General features: G+C 44.6%; 1 protein-coding gene across 3 annotated transcripts in view; it reads left to right on the top strand.

The window, feature by feature from the left end:
- Positions 1 to 7,588: 7,588 nt before the first annotated feature.
- ACMSD (aminocarboxymuconate semialdehyde decarboxylase) overlaps positions 7,589 to 24,780 on the top strand; it is a 64,808-nt gene continuing 47,616 nt past the window's right edge. For 2 of the 3 annotated variants that reach the window (XM_017342804.3, XM_008258507.4), the window contains exons 1-2: positions 7,589 to 7,801; positions 14,368 to 14,412. In XM_017342804.3, the coding sequence (XP_017198293.1) occupies positions 7,745 to 7,801; positions 14,368 to 14,412 (102 nt within the window). In that variant the 5' untranslated portion in view covers positions 7,589 to 7,744. The remainder of the gene's footprint in view (positions 7,802 to 14,367; positions 14,413 to 24,780) is intronic. The other variant, XM_008258508.4, reaches the window with a different exon arrangement.

The following is a 24,780-nucleotide window of genomic DNA, read 5'->3' as shown; positions in this document are numbered from 1 at the left end:
CAGGAAAAGCACCTGGCTCCTGGCTCCTGCCACCGGATCAGCGCGGTGCGCCGGCCGCAGCGCGCTGGCCGCGGCGGCCATTGGAGGGTGAACCAACGGCAAAAGGAAGACCTTTCTCTCTGTCTCTCCCTCTCTCACTGTCCACTCTGCCTGTCCAAAAAAAAAAAAAAAAAAAAAAAAAAAAAAAAAAAGAATTCAGTAATTTGCCCAAAGAAATAAAGTTCGCAAGTCTAGGCTAGAGTTCCTACTTTGTCCTCCTAGACCCTCTGACTTCCTCTGGTAGTCTACGGCATTAGCAAGAAAAGGAGGTATCTGGTTTGGGTCACTGTTTATGTTGGATTCATTGAAGCATCTTCCTCCCATCATTAACACACACAGCTACCTGCTGGCTCATTTCTCAGCCTTCAGCACAAGGCCCGTTGATGCCTGGCTTGCTTTCAGCTCTCAGGCCTTGCTAAGCCTCAGGTGCTGTTTATCTACAGGCCTCTTGTTTTAGACACAACAGTCAGCAGTTTGCAAGGTTCCACTATCTGATCAAATCCCCCAACTCGCCTGAAGTTTCTTTCTCCCACCCCAATCTAGGACCTGCCTCTGGAAGGCAGGGCTTAGGGATACCCTCCTCTGGGACCCACAGTTGCTACACACTGCCCTCTCCTTCTCTGTCTCACTTTTACCTGATCTTTATGTAGTCAGAAGAAAGTTAAAATTTACTCTCAACCCTGGGTCCTCCCAAGGCTATTGCTTAAAGTTTTGCCATTAACCACTGAGGCTAAGACTTTTTTTAATAGAAAACTTTTATTTAATAAATATAAATTTCAAAAGTACAAATTTTGGATTATAGCAGCTTTTCCCCCCATAACCACTCTCCCACCCACAAACCATCCCATCTCCTACTCCCTCTCCCATCCCATTCTTCATTAAGATTCATTTTCAATTATCTTTGTATACAGAAGATCAACTTAGTATATACTAAGTAAAGACTTCAACAGTTTGCACCTACACAGACACACAAAGTATAAAGTACTGTTTGAAGACTAGTTTTACTGTTAATTCTCATAGTACAACACATTAAGGACTGAGGTCCTACATGGGGAGCAAGTGCACAGTGATTCCTGTTGTTGATTTAACAAATGACATTCTTATTTATGACATCAGTAATCACCCGAGGCTCTTGTCATGAGCTGCCAAGGCTATGGAAGCCTCTTGAGTTCACCAACTCCGACCTTATTTAGACAAGGCCATAGTCAAAGTGGAAGTTCTATCCTCCCTTCAAAGAAAGGTACCTCCTTCTAGACTAAGACTTTTAAAACTTAAATCCAAGCTGGCCTCAGCTTTTATGCTTATTTTAAAAAAAGAATATTTGTTTACTTATTTGAAAGGCAAAGATACAGAGAGAGAGAGAGAGAGAGGTCTTCATCCACTTTTTCACTCCCCAAATGGCCACAATAATGAGGCCTAGGCCAAGCCGAAGCCAGGAGCCAGGAGCTTCTTCCGGGTGTCCCACGTGGGTGGGTGGGGGCCTCAAGCACTTGGGCCATCCTCCAATGCTTTCCAGGCTCATTAGCAGGGAGCTGGATCAGAAGTGGAGTAGCCGAGACTCAAACTGGCACCCGTGGCATGTCGGCGCTACAGGTAGTGGCTTTACCCACTACACCACAGCACTGGCCCCTACTTTTGTTATTTTAGAACGTACTCTTACTATTTACCAAAAAGAATTCACTGTAAAATTGTCTACCATCGCTCTCATTCTCCGTCTTTTCCTTCTTTGCCCCTTCCTTCCGGTCTATCGGGTTTCCCCCAATAAGTTCTTTCCCTTAAAAAAAAAAAACTGTCTACCACATTATGCCAGCTGTGGCCTCATATATCTAATAACTGCACCCAGAGGATATCTAATAACTGCACCCAGAGGCCATGTTCATTGATTGACCTCCACCATCTGGGTTAGAGCAAGTGCACTCACTGAAGTTTGCACAACAATCCAATCACCTCCTGATGCACTTCTTAGAACATAACTCTGCCAATAGATTTTATATGTGTGTGCATATATGTATGATAGAGAAAATATTTTAAATATTTATATACTTATTTGAAATGCAGAGTGACAGAGAAAGAGGAAGACACACACACACACAGATATCTTTCATCCACCATCTGGGTTCTCCCACACGGGTGGCAGGAGTCCAAACACTTGGGCCATCTTCTGTTGCTTTCCTGGGCATGTTAGTGAGAAGCTAGATTGGAAGTAGAGCAGCTGGGGCTCAAAGCGGCATTCTGATATGGGACGCCAGCCTTGCATGTGGCAGCTTAACCTGCTGCACCACAATGCCAACCCGGACAGAGAATTTATTTTAAGGATTGTGCTCTGACAGTTACGGAGGGTGGCCAAGTTCAAACTCTGCAGCAAAGGCCAACAGACTGGAGACCCAGGGAACTAATACTGCAGTTCAAACCCAAAGGCAGTCTGCTATCAGAATTCCCTCTTGTTGGGAAGTCAGGTTTTTTTTTGTTAATGCCTCAACCAATTGGATAAAACTCACCCACACTGTGGAGGGTAAATTGCTTTACTCAAAGTCTACTTATTAAATGTTAATTCTACCTACAAAAATACACTTTTCAGGAACATGTAGAACAGTATTGGATGAAATATCTGAATGCCATGACCTAGCGCGGCTAACACATAAAATTAGCCACTGCAAGTACCCACTTGGCTTCTTTTCACACAGAGCTTCATTAATTCAATAGTCCAGATGCAGACAAAATCAAATTCAAATTCAAATTTAAAAGACTGAAATTAGCTCCTCTCCAAATGGCAAGTATTGATAAAAAAGGAAAAAATATCAAGAGATCTCTGGGTGCCAAAATCCAGGAGTAACAGAAAGGGACTCTGCTTTCTTTGAAAACAAACTTGAACTCCCACACAACTTTGCCAGCATCACTTCTCATCCCTGTGCTAACTCTTACAAGATGTTGCCCCTTCTGCCATTAGGGGGCAGAAGTAGTCAAGAGAGGCTTTAGGGGCCGGCATTCGGCAGCAGTTAAGATGTTGCTTGAGATGCCTGCATTCCATATCTAAGCGCCTAGGTTCAAGTTCCAGCTCCACTTCCAATTCCAATTTCCCACTAATGTACACTCTAGGGGGCCCCAGGTGATGGCCCAAGTAACCCTGCCACCCACAGGAGAGACATGGATTGAATTTCTGACTCCTGACTTCTGGCTGGCTAAACTCTGGCTGTTGTGGCTGTTGTGGATTTGGGGAGTGAACCAGTGGATGAGATATCTGTCTCTCTTGTCCCCTCCCCACCTTACAAATAAATAAAAGAAAATAAACATTTAAAGAGGGAGAGAGAGAAAGGGAGATGTTTTTCCCAGAAGAGTTGATATTTAAACTAAATGTTGAGTCATAGACAGGAGTACCCTTGGCAGAAGGAAGGGCAAGAAAAGATCATTCCAGACTCTAAAGGCCAAGGAAGTAATTAATTAAGACAAACTGGGAATTCGTGACTCTGGGGAAGGCACAAAGTGTTCCCTATGGCTGGAGCATAGGGCACAGTGGCTAAACATGTACACAGTGAGGTGGAAAAGTACATTTGGGGTCTTGTTCCACATGGATGCTTGGACTTAGCAGTGACCAACCGTGGAAAGGGCTAAGCTGGAAAGAGATGTGATCCTTTTGCATTTTAGAGAGATCACACTGGCCAAAAGAGGCTTGGGGATGGATTACAGTGGGCCGAGACTGGAGTCAAGAAACCATCGGTAGATGACCAAAGGGTGCTGGAGAGAGATGATGAGGCCTGCAAGTGAGATGAGAGAGGAGGGAACAGCACTGGGAAATACAACAGGGCTACAGTTTTTAAAATGGTTATTTACTGGGGCCAGTGCTGTAGTACAGTAAGTTAATCCTCTGCCTGCAGCACTGGGATCCCATATGGGTGCCAGTTCTAGTCTCGCTGCTCCTCTTCCACTCTAGCTCTCTGCTATGGCCTGGGAAAGCAGTGGAAGATGGCCCAAGTGCTTGGGCCCCTGCACCCATGTAGGGGACCCAGAAGAAGCTCCTGGCTCCTGGCTTTGGATCAGCTCAGCTCCGGCGGTTTGCAGCCATTTGGGGAGTGAACCAGTGGATGAAAGACCTTTCTCTCTGTCTCTACCTCTCACTGTCTGTAACTCTACCTCTCAACAGGCAGAGAGGAAGGAGGGTGGCCTGAATACTTGGGTGTCACTGAGAGAGAAAACACAAGAAAAGGAGAAGATATGGGGTAAAGAATTTCATTTTGGAATGGGAGCTTTCAGAAGTGGTCTGTTCAACCAGTGGAGCTGCCCATCTTCTAGTGCACCACACAGGCCTAGCCGAGGAGAACACATTCACCATCACCACCACAGAGTGAGACATGCCCCTTCCCATATTCCTGGCTCACATAAACTCAGGATTCTTATACAGTGCAAAACAAGGAGGAGAGAAGCCCCTTAATTAGAATGCTAACCCATGTCTTGCTAGTATTTACATATGGTGGACTAACAAATGGATTATGTGTAGTGATATAATTGTTAGGTAATAGTTTCATCTGACTCAAGTTAATAATACCAGAACTCTAAGAAATCAATGGTGGTTCTATTTTGCAAATCATTTTACAGAGACTAAGTACCTCATCCAAGACCATCCAGCTAATAAGTAGCCAAGGCTGAAGTCAGTCCTTGGTATTTGAGCTGATTATAGACATTACACTAAGGCCAAGAGAAAAGAGCTACTCAATCTAATTCTAAACAATTTTTTAAGGGCTGGCACTCTGGCGTAGCAGGTAAAGCTGCCGCCTACAGTGTCAGCACCCCATATAGGAGCCAGTTCAAGGCTCGGCTGCTCCACTTCTGATCCAGCTCTCTGCTATGGCCTGGAAGAGCAGCCCAGAGAAGATGGCCCAAGTCCTTGGGCCCCTGCACCTACGTGGGAGACCCAGAAGAAGCTCCTGGCTCCTGGCTTCAGATTGGCGCAGCTCCAGCCATTGCGGCCAACTGGGTAGTGAACCAGCAGATGGAAGACCTCTCTCTCTGCCTCTCCTTCTCTCTCTAACTCTGACTTTCAAATAAATAAATAAATCTTAAAAAAAAATTAAAAAGATGGCTTAGAGCTCTGTGGGCTAGGCTGGAGGTTAGTTTTCTTTCCTTGTGTGATGCTTTTGAGATCTTTGGTGGTTCCTGGGCATTGGGACTCCTCTCTGCAGCTCCCAGTAGATTACGTTCATTTGATTGACGTAGGAATAATGGAGCTACATATAGTGAGGGTGGATGTTTAGCATTCCTTCTGTTCCTTCTCTGCTTCTTTTTCACAGGAGGGGCAGGAATCCTTAGAGATTCCCCTTTTGGCAAGTAGTTTCTTTTCTCTAGTCTACTGCTTCACTAAGGATCTAGTGATAGAGACCATTCAAGATTTTCAGCTTAAAGTGCGAATTTTAGCTTTGTACAAGCCCATAATATGATCTTCCATTCCCCTGTAGGATGCTAATCCCCAAATCTCTAGAATTCTGAAGCCACACTATATGAGTTCAAACACAGTCTCTATTCACATAGTGATGTGTTGCAGTTGATTTCTCAACAATGTTGCACTGGGTTCGTTTCTGAGAGGAGGAGCGTGGTGGGGGCAAGAGGCGCGGAGTCACCACACAGATCCCGGGAGTCGGGAGAAAGCAGGCTTGAAGCAAGCAGCCCGCAGATTCATTTATTTCAGTTAGTACAACAGCTTATATAGCCAAGACCAGCCAATCCGGTCAAGGGGCGGTCTATGCCCCAACCAATCACATCCTGTTGCCAGGCAGTTTCCAAAGCTATCCAATCACAGCCTGTTGCCAGGCAGGCTCTGTTTGCCATGTGGGTTTCAAAGCCATCCAATCACAGCCTGTTGCCAGGCAGGCTCCATTTGCCAGGTGGGTTTCAAGGCCATTCCTGAGTAACTGACGCTGGCTTGCCAGTGGCCATCTTGGCATTGCCTTCTCATTCCACCAAAGTGATGGACAAGCTACTTAATTTCTCTGGCTTCTCCTTCTACAAAGTAGATAATGGTAATAGTTCCTATCTTGTGGGACTGTTATCAGTAACAAATGAGCTGATATGATTAAAGTACTTGGAGCAGTGCCTGGCCCACACACATTGCTCTACAACTGATTGTACCCTTGCTGGGTACTGTCATATGCCTACATGCTAATGTAAGGCTCATTCATCTGGTTTTAGCTCACTGTACTTTTAAAATGGATTTTTAGCATTTCTTTTATTTGCTTTCATCTGAGCAACACTGAAAATCGTATCTGTTATCATTTATCCAGATTTGAATTATAGTAGCTGGGCTTTTTGACTCCTTGGTCCCTGCATTGTGCAAGCTGAGCTGAAGGGAGAATCCCAATGCAGAGTCAAGGCTTTGCCAGGGGCCCCGGGGTCCCTTTAACATTGTTTTTTTAAGATTATTTATTTATTTGAGAGGCAGAGTGACAAAAAGAGGGAGACACACACACACACACACACACACACACAGATATTGCATCTGCTGGCTCACTCCCCAAATGACAACAGAGCTGGACCAGGCCAAAGTTGGGTATGTGGAACTCCATCCTGGTCTCCCACATGGATGGCAGGGGCCCCAGTACTTGGACCTTCATGTGTTGCTTCCCAGGCACATTAGCAGGGAGCTGCATCAGAAGCAGAGCAGCCAGAACTCAGAACCATGGTTCTGATATGGGATGCCGTCTTCACAAGCAGCAGCTTAGCCCACTGCACCACAACACAGTCCCCCCCGTTAACATTTCACGTGTTCTGGGGGAAAGGGTGGGCACAGAACAATAAAGAGCTGTTTGGGTCCAGGCTTTCTTTAGAGGTGGGATGGTGAGCCCCACTTTATGCTCAGGGGAAGCCCACCCCATCTGCTCTGACAATCCCCAAAGGAAACAGTTTCTGTCTTATTTCCCTGACTCTTGGGCTGTGTGTAGTTACACATTACAGCATGCATATCCTCTAACCTCTCACTCAACTGCATATCCTTAGCACACACTAGGTCTCAGTACCTGTTTATTAAATGCATGCATGAATGAATGAGTGAGGGAAAGATAACAGAGGAAGGATATATATGAACAGTGCTCTCTTTCTATGATTTAAAAGCAAAAATGAAATCTCCCCCACAATTTCTCAATACGATAAATTTTCATGAACAAGCAAGTTGTTAAATATTCTTTAATGACATGGAAGTAACTAACTGAACAAAAAGCAAAAGAATCCAAATTGCTTGCTTCTGGGGAGTGAAACCAAGGCCAAGGATCTGTCACTTTTCTTAAAAATCTCTCTGTATTGTCTGATTTTTAACCATGTTCTGTTAGACTTTTAACCATGTATATTTTGAAAAAAAAAGTTGAAATATGTAAAAACAAAGACTGGGCAATTTTTGACTTGCTATAACCTAAAGCACCCCTCTGTACTTTTGACATCAGAGGGAGAGTACATTCCTTTTTGACACTTTTTTTTTTTTTAATTTTGTGCTCAGAGTCCTGATTACCAAAGAGTGTTGACCCAAAGCCAGGTTGTCAAATAAACAGTGCTTTGAACTTTAATAAGGCAGTTCCAATGGACCAAGACTGGACTGGGCAGGGCTACTAACTGGTGCCTAAAGTAGTCATAAGGAGACTTAGTATATCCATTTACTCCACGAATCTCATAGAGATCCTCTGATAGCAAAACTCCTTTCCTTACATGCGTCTCCTCTGATCCTGTGGAGATGAAAATTGACATCCATAGTCATATTCTACCAAAAGAATGGCCAGATCTAAAACAGGTAATGATGATTAATTTGTTGAATTACTTTTGGAACATTTCCAGAGTTTCTCAATGCCTCTATTTATAGACCTTTCTCTTCTCTGAGGAATTTGATGTTATCTTTCTCTGCTCCTGGGGTGGTTTAAATCATTTGTTAGCTCTGATTTCCTAATTTCTAAAACTGATTTTTACATTTATTTTGAAAGCATTGGATCAAAGAAGTAGTGCTTTCTTCCCCTCGAATGAAGCATTCTTTAAAATTTCTGGACAATTTAAATAAGGCAGATTTACTTCCTCTAAATCACATATTCTGCTGCTGGGAAGATACATGCCAGCTACAGAATTTAAAGATTTGTTTCAAGTAAAAGACTATTAAAAATGGAATGTGATAGGTTTTAAGGACTTCGAAAATACATCTCTCTTCCAGAATGTTTAAAATATGGTTTAGAAGAACCAAGCTTTGTGAAATTCTTTTAGTCTATTTTAGGATGCTGTCTGAAACCTTTCCTTTTTGATCTGTAAGCTGTAAATTCTTGTTATGAAGAACTAGGGAGTAGGTACATCAAAAATCCCCAGAATAAGTGACACACAAAGGTTTTGCACAATGCATGTCTCTAAAGAGTATTCTCTATGCTTCTCTAAAGATGGAAATGTCCTTTGGTCATTAAGAACTTTTGAAGGAACACTCAAAGAGGAAGGTGGGAAACATGACAGAAATTTTAAATTGGCTTAGTGTCAGGCCTTCCCCAGTCTTTGGCATTTTGCTAATACTTTCACACCACTGAAAATGTTTCATCTCTTTTGTCCCAAGTGGGAAAAAAATGAATCAGCCTCAACTCTAATTAAAATGTGGTTCACTGTGCAAGTAGATCCAACTATTTAATTCTCGTGGTTGTCTCCTGGAAGAACATCCATCTTGAGTGTTTCACTGCCCATTGATACCTTAAGTGAGATGAGTGGTGGGAAGTGCATATTGAAAACTACAAGTGATGCGGAGCCATCTTTGAAAGCCCATCCTACTATAGCTAATGGTAAAAGCAAAACCTATCCTTCTATGGACACAGTCCTGCAAAAGGAGTCTAAATACTAACGCAGGAACATGCTGTTTTGAATACTATTGTCCTCGTCAGATTTTGCTAAGGTGTAAACGCCACTTCACAATGTTGAGGATTTTATGAAGGGAATGCACCAGTTACTTCATGGGAGCAGGAGTATGACTGGCTTGTCTGGGAGCTGCATGCAGTTGTCTACTTCCTACAATACTCACCATTTCTATCCTTCATTGATGAGTAGTTGCCTAATGAATGATACAACAAATAAATTTGTTAATTTATGACACAGGCTATGGAAGGAATGGTATATTCCCCAATCTGAGTTTTAGAAAAAAATCCAAAGTTTAGCATTTGGTATTTTACAATAGCCCTTGGTATATCCCAGCAAACAGTATTAATTCAACATGATGGTTTTTCTCTTCATTTGCATGTCAAAGAACATGCACATGAAATGCTCTAGGAATCACGATAGTCTTTAGAGACCACCACCTACCTGAACACTTGGCCAAGAAATCTGGCCAGAATGGCCCATCCTCCAAGACCATGTTAGAACAACAGGGGCTTAAAGCTCCATAGCATTCACATCCTCATCTGGTCAAAGGATTCTGAGGCTGACAGAGTCCTGTGGTCTTATATGTAGTCATATGTTGAAGTCCTCATGCATAGGTGATAGTATCAGGAGATGAGGCCTTTGGAGGTGATTAGGTCATGAGAGCAAAGCCCTCAATAATGGGATTAGTGCCCTTACAAGAAAGGCCCAAGAAGTTCATCCATCCCTTCTATCATTCAAGAAGTGAGGAGGTACCTCCAGACACTGAATCTGCCAGTGTCTTGACCTTGCACTTGCCAGATTTAAGAACCATGAGTAATAAATGTCTTTCCAGTTGATGGAATTTTGTTACAAGGGCCCATATGCAAGACAGTCATAATTCAGTTGTGCAAGCAGTCATTGTTCAGATATTTCCATCACTTCAGGAAGGAATTTTCGGTTTCTTCCACAAGCAGTTAAGGTACATTGTGCAAAGAACCTGGTTGTTCTATCAGTTCTTGTTGATTTCTCAGCATGGAATTTGGACCTAAAATCAGTCTTCAGAAATTGCCAAACTGATTAAAGCCAACATCCAGAGAAATCCCTTTTCCTGGGGAACACACTCTTTAGGTTCCTTGGGAAGAATAATTGTCTTCCCAATAAACCTAGGTCCTGATGAGATATTTATTCCCTCTGGGCTTGTCCCTAAGTAAGCTGCAAGTACCAAGATTGCCTTCATATGCATTCAACTTTCACCATCTGGAAGACCACAATGCCCTAACATGGTGCTTCCTATTGGCTAAGAGAGGAAAACTTGCAATCAGTATTCTGTACCACAACCTCACCTTCCCCCCAATTTTCTGTCTCCCATCCACAAGCCTGCCTCTAGTTTGAGCAGAGAACTGATTGCCAAAAGCTAGCAATTCCTAGGTATACCACCCCATACAGGGTGCCAAAGGCATTCTTAAAACTGCTAGGAAACTGAGAGACACAGAGCATGGGAACAGCCTTACATGCATGTCCTGGAGTCTTCCCTGGGACATGTTCAGCTGGCTCTTTCCCCTCCCATAGCCACCTGCTGCCTGAGAGAGGGATGGGGGTTGTCCTGATAAGCCAACCCTCTCACATCCAGGAGTCTCAGATGCTGCAAGCAGATAAATGACACACTTCATAATGATAATAATAACAGTCAAAATACTCAGTACTTCCAAGGAGATAAATAGGTAGGCAGATAGACAGATACATATAAGAAATCTGAGTCCCCTAAAACCTTGTGACATATGCAGATAAAACTCATATTAGCAACATTGAATGATGAATGAGGTGCTTGAGTCCCAGAATGGAACATAGAATGCCAGAGTACATGAGACCACAAGGTCCCTCAAGGGCATGTCCACTCCACCCACCTTGAGAAAGCGGTCCGGAACATCGCTTGTGTTGGGAACATCCCGCTTCCCTCTGCTCCCCAGTGCCTCCTCCATGACCAGCCTGTCCCCCACCCCTCACACTCACTGAGTGTAGCTCCATCACAGGGTCACCGGAGCCTGGCTTCCCAGCCTTAAGTCAAGCAGTTCCGTCAGTTACATGGGAATGCTAGCAAGCTGTGGATGAGAAAACTAGCAGAAAACACAGCTGGACTTTCAAACCAGGACAAGCAAGATAGAGATACACTGAAATGGGGCTGGGACTCCCCTCTCCCACTTCCAGTCTGTATGGTCAGAATGAAATGAATATTAAAGTGACACTAAACTGAGGTGAGCATTTGGCCTAGTAGTTTGGATGCTGGTTAAGACATCCACATTCACTATCAGAGTATCTGGATTCTATACCTACGTCCAGTCTTCACTTTAGCTTCCTGTTAATGCAGACCCTGGCAAGCAACAATGATGTTGCAGGCATTTGAGGAATGGCCCAGCAGATGGGCCCTAGCTTGATCTGTCTCTCTCTCTCTTGCTCTCCCTACCTCTCAAATAAGTTTTTAAAGTTTTTTTAAGTAACATTAACTGGAACAGAGTTTCCTCTGTCTTCAAACTGTTTCTGAGAAAAGATATTATTTTAAAACATCAGTGTCTAATCTTTTCCCGCTATTTTTTTCAAACTCCCCAGTAGAAGAACGAAAAAAAAGAGTAAGTAATACTTTTATTTTAAAAGAGAAAGTTCCTTTGGAAGAACTAATAACTCCTTTCAAACTGCCTTTCCTTCTTAAATATTAATAGACACACCTCCATAACTTTGACCTTCTTGTGCAATGAATCAACACACCCGGGTTGATGATTAACTACCAGTTACAAATGGCCAGGGGTGAAGAAATCTTTCATTTTCACTTGCTAATGATGAGCTTAGTAAGAGTGACAGCATCCTTAAAAAAAAAAAAAAAAAAAAAAAAAAAAAAGAATCCACCTGTCCACCTGAGGTGGAAAGACAACAGATTTGGGGGCATTTGGTTAAATTCTTTCTGATGAGTCAGGATTCATATTTTCTGCTGTGGCCCAAGAGGCCAGGGAGGAAGCAGTTTCAGGTTGAGCTACAATGAAATCATTTACATTAATGACGATGAAGATGAGGCTTTCCTTTTTCCTTCAACAAGACTTTATTGACTGCATTCCCTGTGCCCAGTGATAATGTCATGGGCCTGTGCATCTTAATCTTGATTCCAGGTTCTTGCTCCCACAGAGATAAGAATTCACAGCAGAGGAATAAACACAGTGCACAAGTGAAAGAAGCATTTAAGAGAGACAGAGAAAACTACACTCATGCATTCAGTGTGGACCAGCCTCCACAGATATATATCCATCATGAGTGAGCCAGAGAGTTCCCCATGGTGGGGGAGAGGGGTGGCCAGAGAAGGACCCATACATATGGTCCTGAAGCCAAGAGCAGTCTCTTTTATGAGATAGGAAGTGATGCTCTAATCAAATATACAAATTGGGTAGAGTTCAGACTACATAAGGCTTTGTGAGGGGTTCACAGCACCTCCACTTGGAGCTTAACTTCCACATGGCCATCATGGTGTCTCCTCCTTCCTGGTCCTGGATGAGACAGGTATATCATGGGAAAGTGGGCACATGGATGGCCAGGTAAGCAGGTAGAGTTACAGTAAAGAGCTATGCAGAAATTGTCATAAAATATTCCAGCTCAACTATTCCTTCCTGATCTTCCTGCCTAGTTTACGCATATCAATAGGGCTTTCAAAGATTCTTCTAATAAGGTAAAAAAATTCTGGCCTTTAACTTAAAAATCAAATATTTACTTATTTTGTTAGCAATGATTTAATTGCCCTTGATCACTATAAGTTTTTGTTTGTTTGTTTGTTTGTTTGACAGGCAGAGTTAGACAGTGAGAGAGAGAGAGACAGAGAGAAAGGTCTTCCTTTCCATTGATTCACCCCCAAAATGGCTGCTAAGGCCAGCGCACTGCACCAATCTGAAGCCAGGAGCCAGGTGCTTCCTCCTGGTCCCCCATGCGGGTGCAGGGCCCAAGCACTTGGGCCATCCTCCACTGCCTTCCTGGGCCACGGCAGAGAGCTGGACTGGAAGTGGAGCAACTGGGACAGACCCTGGCACCCCAACCGGGACTAGAACCAGGGGTGCCAGCACCACAGGCAGAGGATTAGCCTAGTGGCCGTGGCGCCGGCCACTATAAGGTTTTAGGAGACAAAATCTCAGACAAAATTTGACTTAAGGAACCGTTCTGAGGAAAGAGATGCCTGTTTCATCACCCAGGAAGTGCATGCCACTCCGTTCATCTACCCTTACTCATAAATACCCATTTCAGAAATGTATTCCCCTGAATTTTTAAAACTGGCTTTTGGGGCCAGCGCCGTGGCTTACTTGGTTAATCCTCTGCCTGTGGCACCGGCATCCCATATGGGCACCAGGTTCTTGTCCCAGTTGCTCTTCTTCCAGTCCAGCTCTCTGCTGTGGCCCAGGAGTGCAGTGGAGGATGGCCCAAGTGCTTGGGCCCTGCACCTGCATGGGAGACCAGGAGGAAGCACTTGGCTCCTGGCTTTGGATCTGCGTAGTTCTGGCTGTGGCAGCCATTTGGGGTGAACCAATGGAAGGAAGATCTTTCTATCTGTCTCTCTCTCTCACTGCCTAACTCCATCTGTCAAATAAAATTAAAAAAAAAAAAAAACTAGCTTTTGATTTGTCATGCCCATAAATGCCTATGGGATGCTGGTCATTGTGAGTCAAACACATTCAGACTGTAAATGCCTCCTGGAAAATGCTGTGACCATCATCACTCCCAGAATCCTATATTTTAGATCCCAGGTATGGTTCAATCTAGGATGGAGCTAGGGGACTATGTGAAGCCCAGACTCAGAGCTGAACAAAGTTGGCCTAAACAGATTGGGTCTCTGCTAGGAGCCCAAGACGTAACTTGAACACTACACTTTCCAAGAAAGTTGGGGAGAACACAAAGTGACAGAAAGCCTCTTCCTTCAATGTTCACCTTAGTGTCTGACTCCAGGGCACTCCACCCAGGAATAAGGCTCTCACTAATACTGCAGCCCCCACCGTATCACCCCCTGCCACCACCATAAACCATCATTGCCACCACCACTGTCACCTTACTGTCCACCACAGCCATTATTATTACTGCCTCATCATCGTCATCATTGTCATTACCATCATCACCTCCACCACCACCACCATCACCATTGTTAGCACTGAAGAAACCCTCTTTGTAAGCCAGGCCTGGTGTAAATTTTTTGTATGAATTATCTCAGTTAATTACCTAAGTTAATTCATTTAAAACCCTAAGTCTCAGCCACTCCTGTTAGTCTCATGTTACACATGAAGAATTTTCTTCTCAAAAAAATATACTTAAGAGAGGAAAGTTGACTGATTTCTGTATAAATACTAAGAGATACTTGGGTAGGGGGAAGATGGCAGGGTGATGCCTGAAAGGATGGGGCTCAGGACCCTGTGCTCTGAGGCTGCCCCTGACTGCTGCCCTCTCTTCTGTGTGCTTCAAGTCTGACCGTGTCTCTCTCCACTGCAGAGATTCGGCTATGGAGGCTGGGTGCAGCTCCACCACCACAGCAAGGTGAGTCCCTCTCCAAGTGGGAGCAGGAGGGGGGCCCGGGGCACCCTGAGCCTTGAGCTACCTCATGGCAGGTGCTCCAGAGAACTCATCTCCTCTACCCTCATATTAACTTTGCAGTAGGCAAGAAGGTGGCAGGGGGATTTCTCAGAATTATTAGAAAAAATGGGCATGCCTTCAAAGAGCAGCACTTAGAAAGGTGAATAGAAACTTGTGAGTCCATTAAAAAATTTTTTTTGCACTGTATCCAATTTTATCAGTTATTGCTCTGCTGCAAAGAAACTACCTGTTTTCTCCCCGCAGGCTGCCACAGTATACTAAGGCTGCCCAAATACAAGGAAGAGGTAGCTGTGAGCACACGCTAGAGAAATTAAGCTCTGCAGATGAAGGGAAGGAGCTACTGTTATTAAAGGTTTAGTCTGATAAGCACTCAGCCATGGCTGGTTCCAGTTCCTCAAATTATGGTTCGTTGGAATTGGTTCAGAAGTACCTGGAAACTTGGGGAAAATGTATATTCCTGGGCCCCACCCCACACCTACCAAATCAGGAACTCTGGTGGTGGGGCCAATAACCTCCATTAACAAGCCCCATCCCCACCCCCAACCCCGGTTATTCCGATTCACACTCAAGTTTGAGAATCTAAGGATCAACCATTCATTTGTTCACTCACTATTTTCACTGAAACTTGTTTGGTGCCAGGCCCATCAATCTAGACACTGGAAATGTGAACTAGACATATATACTTCCTACCCTCATGGTGCTCAAATTCTAGGCAAATACAAGTCAACATGATCTACTCATAAAATGGAAGTAAAAACATTGCTCAATAGTGAGTGGTAGGCTGGCTATCCAGTGACCTAGGAAGCCCTTGGAGGATAGGAAGGCAAAGCCCAGAAAAGCATTCCTGGCTGAGGTAAAGCAGTGGCAAAGACCAAGTTTGAAAGAGGTGATTTAAGCCGACACCGCGGCTCACTAGGCTAATCCTCTGCCTTGTGGCGTCGGCACACCGGGTTCTAGTTCCGGTCGGGGCGCCGGATTCTGTCCCGGTTGCCCCTCTTCCAGGCCAGCTCTCTGCTGTGGCCTGGGAGTGCAGTGGAGGATGGCCCAAGTCCTTGAGCCCTGCACCCGCATGGGAGACCAGGAGAAGCACCTGGCTCCTGCCTTTGGATCAGCGCGGTGTGCCGGCTGCAGCACGCCGGTCGCGGCGATCATTGGAGGGTGAACCAACAGCAAAGGAAGGCCTTTCTCTCTGTCTCTCTCTCTCTCACTGTCCACTCTGCCTGTCAAAAAAAAAAAAAAAAAAAAAAGAGAGAGAGAGAGAGGTGATTTGTTCTAGAATGACATTCGGTGTAAATAACACTCTGACCTCAGAATCAACCCTTAAGGCTGATCTGGCTGAAAGGCCTGTGAGAACATTTCAGGCATGGAAAGCCAAGATTCTGTGGCAAAAAAATATCCTACACAGAGGATCTCTGTAAGACCTCAGTGGAAAGAAAGGGTCTTTAAAAATCAAAGAAGGGCCGGCGCCGCGGCTCACTAGGCTAATCCTCCGCCTTGCGGCGCTGGCACACCGGGTTCTAGTCCCGGTCGGGGCGCCGGATTCTGTCCCGGTTGCCCCTCTTCCAGGCCAGCTCTCTGCTGTGGCCAGGGAGTGCAGTGGAGGATGGCCCAGGTGCTTGGGCCCTGCACCCCATGGGAGACCAGGAAAAGCACCTGGCTCCTGGCTCCTGGCTCCTGCCATCGGATCAGCGCGGTGCGCCGGCCGCAGCGCGCCGGCCGCGGCGGCCATTGGAGGGTGAACCAACGGCAAAAGGAAGACCTTTCTCTCTGTCTCTCTCTCTCACTGTCCACTCTGCCTGTCAAAAAAAAAAAAAATCAAAGAAGGATATACTCTTCTCTGAAGGGAGGAGAGAACATCCATTTTGCTTATAGCTGTGTCCAATACCGATGGAGTCTATGGTCTCAAAAGGCTTCCATAGCCTTGGCAGCCCATAGCAAGAGCCTCAGGTGATCACTGACATCATAAATAAGAGTGTTAATTGTTAGAGGAACAACAGAAGTCACTGTGCACTTACTCCTCATGTAGGACCTCCATCCCTAATGAGTTCTACTATGAGAACTGACTGCAAATTTTGTTCCCAACCTGTACTCTGTATGTTGTGCATGTGCATGGGTGCAAACTGTTGAAATCTGTGCTTAACATGGAGTTGGTCCTCTCCGCGGCTCAATAGGCTAATCCTCCACCTGTGGCGCCGGCACACCAGGTTCTAATACCGGTTGGGGTGCCGGATTCTGTCCCAGTTGCCCCTCTTCCAGGCCAGCTCTCTGCTGTGGCCCGGGAGTGCAGTGGAGGATGGCCCAAGTGCTTGGGCCCTGCACCCCATGGGAGACCAGGAAAAGCACCTGGCTCCTGCCATCGGATTAGCATGGTGCACCGGTTGCAGTGCGCCAGCCGCGCCGGCATTTGAAGCGTGAACCAATGGCAAATGGAAGACCTTTCTCTCTGTCTCTCTCTCTCTCACTGTCCACTCTGCCTGTCAAAAAAAAAATCAAACTAAAAATGAACCATAATGAAGAAGGAGATGGGAGAGGGAGAGGGAGGTGGGATGGAAGTTGGGTAGGGGGAGGGTGGGTATGGGAGAAAGAACCACTGTATTCCTAAAGTTGTATCTGTGAAAAAATGCTTTCATTAAATAAAAACTTTAAAAATAAATAAACAGATAGGCAGTACGTTATCACTATCTACAGTCATCCTACTGTGTATTAGAAACATCTTTCTGCTATCTAATCATATCTTAGAACTTGTTTATCAGCCTTCTCCCACCCTTCCCTTCTCCTATTCTCCCTATCCTCTGGGAACCACTATTCTACCCTTAATTTTTATTCTACAAACTTTTTATAGATTCCACAGCAGTGAAGTCATACAGTAACTTATCCTTCTGTGCTAGATTATTCTACTACACATAATGACTTCCAGTTCCAGCCATGCTGTTACAAATAAGTAGATTTTATCTTTTTTTGTGGCTGAATGACATTCCATTGTGTATGGGTGCCAAATTTTCTTCATCTATTTATCAGTTGATTGATAATTAGGGTATTTCCACTTATTGGTTATTGTGAATAGTGAATGTTTGCAATGATAGATATGTTTAACATGACTTGATCATTAAACATTGTATACATTATTTAAAAACATCACATGGTACCATGTAAATATGTATAATTGCTTTGTACCAGATAAAATAAAATTAAAATGAGGTATTAAAAAAAAGAGTTGATTTGTTCAAGGAACAGAAGCAATGGGACTGAGAGACAGCCAAAGGAGATGGTAGGAAATGGCCTTGATCACACAGGGACTTGTGAGACATGCTAAGGAATCTGGTTTTTTTCTCTAAGCAATGCAAATTCTTTGGAAAGGTTTTAATGGCTTTAAAACACCCCTTTGGGGCCGGCGCCGCGGCTCACTAGGCTAATCCTCCGCCTTGCGGCACCGGCACACCGGGTTCTAGTCCCGGTTGGGGCGCCGGATTCTGTCCCGGTTGCCCCTCTTCCAGGCCAGCTCTCTGCTGTGGCCAGGGAGTGCAGTGGAGGATGGCCCAAGTGCTTGGGCCCTGCACCCCATGGGAGACCAGGAAAAGCACCTGGCTCCTGGCTCCTGCCATCGGATTAGCGCGGTGTGCCGGCCGCAGTGCACCGGCCGCGGCGGCCATTGGAGAGTGAACCAACGGCAAAAGGAAGACCTTTCTCTCTGTCTCTCTCTCTCTCACTGTCCACTCTGCCTGTCAAAAAAAAAAAAAAAAAAAAAAACACCCCTTTGGTTGCTCTGCACCAGAGCAAGGAGACAACCCAGTATTTAGAATTTGAAAATTCTATTTCCCTAGATTCCTTTGGTAAACAAACATTTGCTGCCCCTGTGATTGACTTAACTTAGAGATTCCTGTTACCTGAAAGGTCTTTCCAAAACATTTCTCTGATTTGCCCTACTTATTTATTCTCTTCTTAACCTTTGGTTTTTCAATGCTCCTATAATGAATTCAGGGATAGTTGTTTGCCATGGTAAAGACTTGCTCAGATTTGAAATATATAATTTGTCTTTTGGTTGAACATTCATAAAATTTAAGTAAGACAGTCCTTGGTTTATAGGACAATCTAGTAGGAACTACATGGGGTGTGGGTGGAATTACACCCTGATGTCCAGAATACCTGAGAGCATTTTAAAAGCTTCAACCCTGGAGTATAGATATAGGGTTCATTTCAAAACCATAGGTCAGCAGCATGTAGAAACACTTGCTGAGTTTCCCAGGACCCTCTAAATTAATCTGTGGGAGCCCTGACCTCCAACATAATGGTACTCAGAGACATGGTCAGGTTATTAGGTTAAATGAGGTTCTGATGGTCCTCCCATGATGAATAAGAAGGCACACCAGAGATCTTGCCCTCTCTCCACTATGTGAGAACACAGCATGAAGACAGCCATCTGCAAGCCAGGAAGAAAGCCCTCTCCAGGAACTGAATCAGCAAGTGCTTTGATCTTGAACTTCACAGCCTTCAGAGCTCAGAGACAGAAATGTTGATGAAGCCACCCAACCTCTGGTGTTGTGTTATAGCAATCCAAGATTAAGATCCTCTGCTCTCAAGATGATTTTCTCCTCACTGGGTAGGCAGGCAGACACCCAAATGGACAAAGAACATATCTATAGCAGTAATTATGTGATGGATGAGCAAAAAAGACAAGAAATCAAAAGGGAATTCAGAGGAGGTGAGGTGCCCAAGGAAGGAAGCAGTGTTCAGAAAGGTAAAGAATGGTATCATGGTAGAGCCAGTGACCATCTAGTCCAGAGTGTGCAAATATGCCCATGGTAACAGTCAATATTGTTTCATGAAACTTTTATCTCCATTTGTATCTGTATAAATAGATATTTATATATAGATATCCTGGGTCACCTTGAAAAATGTATTTTTAATGTGTGATCACAGCCAAAATTGGCTAAAAGCCATTGATAGAATCCAGTGTTCTCGTATTATGTTCTTATTTCTAGGATTAATTTTTTATTACATAAATGATATTGAATAAATTCTCCTTTAATACTTTAAGCCATTAGAAATCAAGCTATAATTTCCTTGATGAGCACTCTCATCCTCAGAAGAAACTCCTATTAACAGTTTGATGGGTCTCTTCAGATCTTTTCTTGTAGTTACACTTCAATATGCATGAACCTGTAGAAATGGCAGTATTATTTCACATGTTTAAGTACAGTTTTAGCTGTATCGGTGAGGTTCCAAACAGAGAGCAAATGACGTATTTAAATTAAATGCTTTGAAAAGAGTTAAGGAAGAGACTATTTATAAAGGTGCAGGTATGTAAGGAAGTTACAGAGGCAGGCAGGGGTTAGATCATGCAGAGTTTTATAGGTCAGGTTAAGGAGTTTGGATTTTATCTTTGGGGTAATAGGTATCCATTCCAGAGTTTTAAGTGGGATAGTGGCAAGACTTGAGTTGGGGACCAAAGTTTACTCTGATGGCATTGTGGCCACTGGATTGAAGAAAGACAACAGCAGAAACAGGGACATCAGGCCGGAGGCTGAGCAGCTGTTTAATGAAAGAGGATGGGGGCATGGACCAGGGCTGAGCAGTGGACAGACATGGACTACTGCAGGATATATTCTGAGATGGAATCAGTGGTATAAGGAAATGGATTAAATGGTAGTATAGCAGGCAGAGGGAAGTGAAATGACAATGTTGTCTCAGAGATAATGCAGGCAGCAAGAACAGAAGTGGTCAAGCCAGGAGGACAAGGAGGTCAGGCAGAGAGGTGAACAACAGGCTGAGCAAATCAGGTATGAGGTGGTTGTAGCAAGGTCTCCCTTTGGAACCTAGGAGTGTGGGACATGGAGTGATGACTAAGTTCGCTTCCTAGTGACAGCGTCTAGGCCATTTCTGCCAACTCTACACCTCAAGCCCAACCAGCAAGACAGCTGGCATGGTCTGGAGGAATAGCCTAAATTCAAAAATATATTTCTGATAATCCATGTGGTGTCAAACATTTGAAACACCAGCCATATTTGAATTTATTTGGAAATAGCATGAGAACCAGAGCTCAAGAATCAAAAGTTCCATAGATTAGGGTCACTAGGACTCTCACTTGGTGTTGGAGATTAGCATGCAGGAGGTGGATCAGGAAGTGCTTTTGGTGTAGACACCAGGAGAAGGAAAGAGGTGGAGGAAGGATACAACAGAAGGCAACTCAGTAAAGGCCTCCACTGAACCTACAAGGAGTTCTGAAGCTAACCTTCAAAACCCTCCCAAGTTTGTGGTGCAGGTTGGGGTAAGGAATATGGGAGAGGAGTCTCCACATCTCATGTCAATCAGTCATTAGAAGTGAACTCTTCCCTGAAAACAGAACAGGACCTTGAGGGAGGCAGCTCTCTTCAGCCAAGGCCATCCAATGGGGGCTGAGAGTTCTCTTCTGGCAATAGTCCCAGAAGCTGGGAAAATAGGCTTTTTTTTTTTTTTTTTTTTTTTTTTTTTGACAGGCAGAGTGGACAGTGAGAGAGAGAGACAGAGAGAAAGGTCTTCCTTTTGCCGTTGGGTCACCCTCCAATGGCCGCCGCGGCCGGCATGCTGCAACCGGTGCACCATGCTAATTCGAAGCCAGGAGCCAGGTGCTTCTCCTGGTCTCCCATGGGGTGCAGGGCCCAAGCACTTGGGCCATCCTCCACTGCACTCCCGGGCCACAGCAGAGAGCTGGCCTGGAAGAGGGGCAACTGGGACAGAATCCGGCATCCCAACCGGTACTAGAACCTGGTGTGCCAGCGCCACAGGCAGAGGATTAGCCTATTGAGCCACGGCGCCGGCCGCTCTTTATTCCTAAAGGGGGATCTTGGTGGCCCACCATACCACTCACGAAAGAAGGGCCTTGTACATATTTATTCTAAGTCTTTATTTTATGGTGTTAGGATCTGAGATTCCAGAACAGTGAGTGGTTCACACACAGAATTCCAGACTGCTGACTCTCACAGTATCACACTTTCCACTATACTGTGCTGTTGTTCTGGCCTGAAAAATAATAGTGGTGTATTTTAAATGGATTATATGGAGAGTTATGAAGGCTTGGAGGAATTGTTTAACTTTAAAAACTTGGTTTTCTTTCAAGAGCTTGGGAAAAAATGAGATTGAGTTCTGGGTCACATAATTTAGAGCATTTTGCTCACATTACATGGTTTAGTTTAAGATCTGCATTGGTATTGAAGTCAATGTTAGAAGAAAAAAAAAAAGTGACCTAATAACCTCCTATCTCCTCCCTAAGAAGGAAGTGCTGACCCCTGAGGCACATTTACGGCCTTGTAGGAACACAGGATTCCTGAACATAAAAAGGGATTAAGAATTGATTTTTCTCTATGGCTATTCAAATTTCAAAATTCTAGCTAAAAAAAAAAAAAATGAGAACTGGGGGCCTATTATAAGGGCACAGCTGTTGGGTAGCAACTTTCATTCAGAAAGAATGATCATTGCTATCATTCAATGTTCTTAAAATGGATCCAGTATGAAGGTTGTGGAGAGAGAAGTTTAATGAGTCTAATTATCCTGCTGTATAATGAGGGCAAGCTCCACTCCCCCTTACACTCTTAAAAAAAATTTAGGTATGATGGGAAGAATCACTATCCTGAATTTGTATTTTTGAAACTTGTACTCACTGAACAAATGGTTTCTTTGGGGGAAAAAAAAAGATTTATTTGAAAAGCAGAGTTACAGAGAGAAAGACAGGGAGAGTCAGAGAAAGAGAGATCTTCCCTCCACTGGTTTGCTCCACAAATGGCCACAAAGGCCAGAGTTGGACCAGACCAAAGCCAGGAGTCAGGAGCTTCATCTGAGTCTCACATGTGAGTTCAGGGGCCCAAGTACTTGAGCTGTCTTCCACTGCTTTCCTAGGTACATTAGCAGGGAGCTGGATCAGAAGTAGAGCATCCAGGACTTGAACCGGTCCCCATATGGGATGCCGGCACCACAGATGTTGGCTTTCCCCGCTATGCCACAGTGCTGTCCCCAAAGATCAAACTCTTTAGAAAATTATAGTAATTAACTTTTGTTGATAAGATGGACACCAACTGCCAAACTATCAGCCTGGTGGGGTAGGAATTGGATTCAGGAACCTAGGTTCTTGCCTAAGTATCTGCTAAGTATCAACTAAGTATCTGGCCTTGGACAAGTCACTGCACATCATGGACTAACTGGTAAAATGCGAAAGCAGAACTAAATGATCCAATTCCACTTTAACATGCTCTGCTTTATCTGAAGTAGAAACTTACTCAGACATCTCACAGAGAAACCCAATTTCCTCTCTTGCACTAGGCTAATATGGTGAAATCTTGCCATCATTTATCGAGCATGCTGTCTGGTCTGGTGAGAAGTCCTTTACAAGCATTCTATTATTGAAATTTTCTGTACCAGCAGGTGTTTTTAGTGGCAAACAATAGAATCCACTCTGGCTAATTTAATTAGAAAAGCAACTCACTGAATTCCTGGGCCAGAGATCAAGTTCAGAGGCTGTGCTGATAGGAACAGTGTCCCCATCACACCCAGTGAGCTGCTCCACTGGAGATGTCAGTACTACCACTTCTTGTCACAGACTGGAGAGCAAGTGTCCTGTTGCTCCTGAGATTGGAGGTTGGAAGCTTTACCAACACTGCCCCAGCCGTCTCTGATCACCTGTCTATAGATGGACTCTGCATCTCCCTGCTTCCTCACACTATTCACGTCTAATCCAAAGTCACAGGTGGATGCCTGTGATTGGCAGTGCCCAGAGCACACGCCAATGTCTCAGCTACAAGGGCGACTTGGAAAGCAAATTTGGATTCTACCTTAGGAAGGCAAAATCATAATGTGAGCATTTCTTCATACATAGGAAGTGTTCCAGGGATGTAGGGTGGTCACAAGCATGACACGTGTAACGATCCACATTTTACAGACAGACAGATAAATAAAGTAAGGCTTAAACTCCAATGGCCCACAACTTAACTAGATACACTGACAGTAAATAATTTAAGGATTTTAAGCCCAGGTTTATCTGAATGCAGAGACCATGGTTTTTGGCACTCTGCTGTACTGGGTAGTTTATGGGGATTCAGCTTTCCTAGTAAGCAACAAAAGAAAACTAAAAATTCTGATTTGTGAGCTGGCGCCGTGGCTCACTAGGCTAATCCTCCGCCTTGCGGTGCCGGCACACCGGGTTCTAGTCCCGGTCGGGGCGCCGGATTCTGTCCCAGTTGCCCCTCTTCCAGGCCAGCTCTCTGCTGTGGCCCGGGAGTGCAGTGGAGGATGGCCCAAGTGCTTGGGCCCTGCACCCCATGGGAGACCAGGAGAAGCACCTGGCTCCTGCCATCGGATCAGCGCGGTGCGCCGGCTGCAGCGCGCCAGTGGTGGCGGCCATTGGAGGATGAACCAATGGCAAAAGGAAGAATTTTCTCTCTGTCTCTCTCTCTCTCACTGTCCACTCTGCCTGTCAAAAAATTTTTAAAAAAATTCTCATTTGCAAATCAAAGTTTCCCAACTTTTTTCCTCCTTGCCATCACTACTCTTCACTTCCTTCTTTACCAAATGGAAATACATATGTTTCTATTTCTTATTTGTGTGATTAGTATCAGTCAGGACTCTTGGTTGCAAGCAACAGACATCAACAATGGTCAGTTTTAAGAAGAAAAGAAAATTTTCCTAAGTATTTTAGGCCCCTCAAGAACTACAAAATGTATGGAGATCAAGCTCATGCAACATGAAGAAACTTAGAGAAGACAAATGACTGATGCCATAGCCCAAGCCACAACTTCAGAACAGCCTGGCTTGGAAGCTGCTGCCCCCAAATGGATTCTGGACACTGCCACCAGCACCACTGCCAATGGAAATTGCATGCATGCCCATGGCTGAAATCACTGGTGGAATAAGCTCAGCTATTTCCATCTTTTTGAAGCACTTGCTGTTGATTCAAAACCAAACACTGACCAGCCAAACTTGGGGTGAGGCGGGCAAGCTCCAAAGCTTTCGGACTTTTGTAAAGGGAGTCTGGGCCCTCATCCACCAAGATCCCTGCATGAGATTCTCTAACCAGGAACATGGTTCAGATGCTAGCCTGGTCAACAGAGGCTCAGAGCCTAATCAATCCTGAAGTCTTGATGTTAGAGATCCAGCTCTGCTGGATATAGACACTTGTCACAATTTCACAAGTCACTTGCTCACTGACCTGTTTCTCAGGCCCTGAGAAATAAAAACATGGATCTGAGGTCTTGCTCATGTATGCGAGATATAAATGGGCGGCATCTGCAGTACTTAAGGATGAAAAGTGGCCAGCTTTCTCCATGCAGGGGCAGGAGGAAAGTCTTG

The sequence above is a fragment of the Oryctolagus cuniculus genome, chromosome 3 (assembly GCF_964237555.1).
Source record: "Oryctolagus cuniculus chromosome 3, mOryCun1.1, whole genome shotgun sequence".
NCBI classification, from domain to species: domain Eukaryota; kingdom Metazoa; phylum Chordata; class Mammalia; order Lagomorpha; family Leporidae; genus Oryctolagus; species Oryctolagus cuniculus.
Note: the sequence above shows the minus strand (reverse complement) of the source record. Positions and strands in the feature narration are given on the sequence as shown.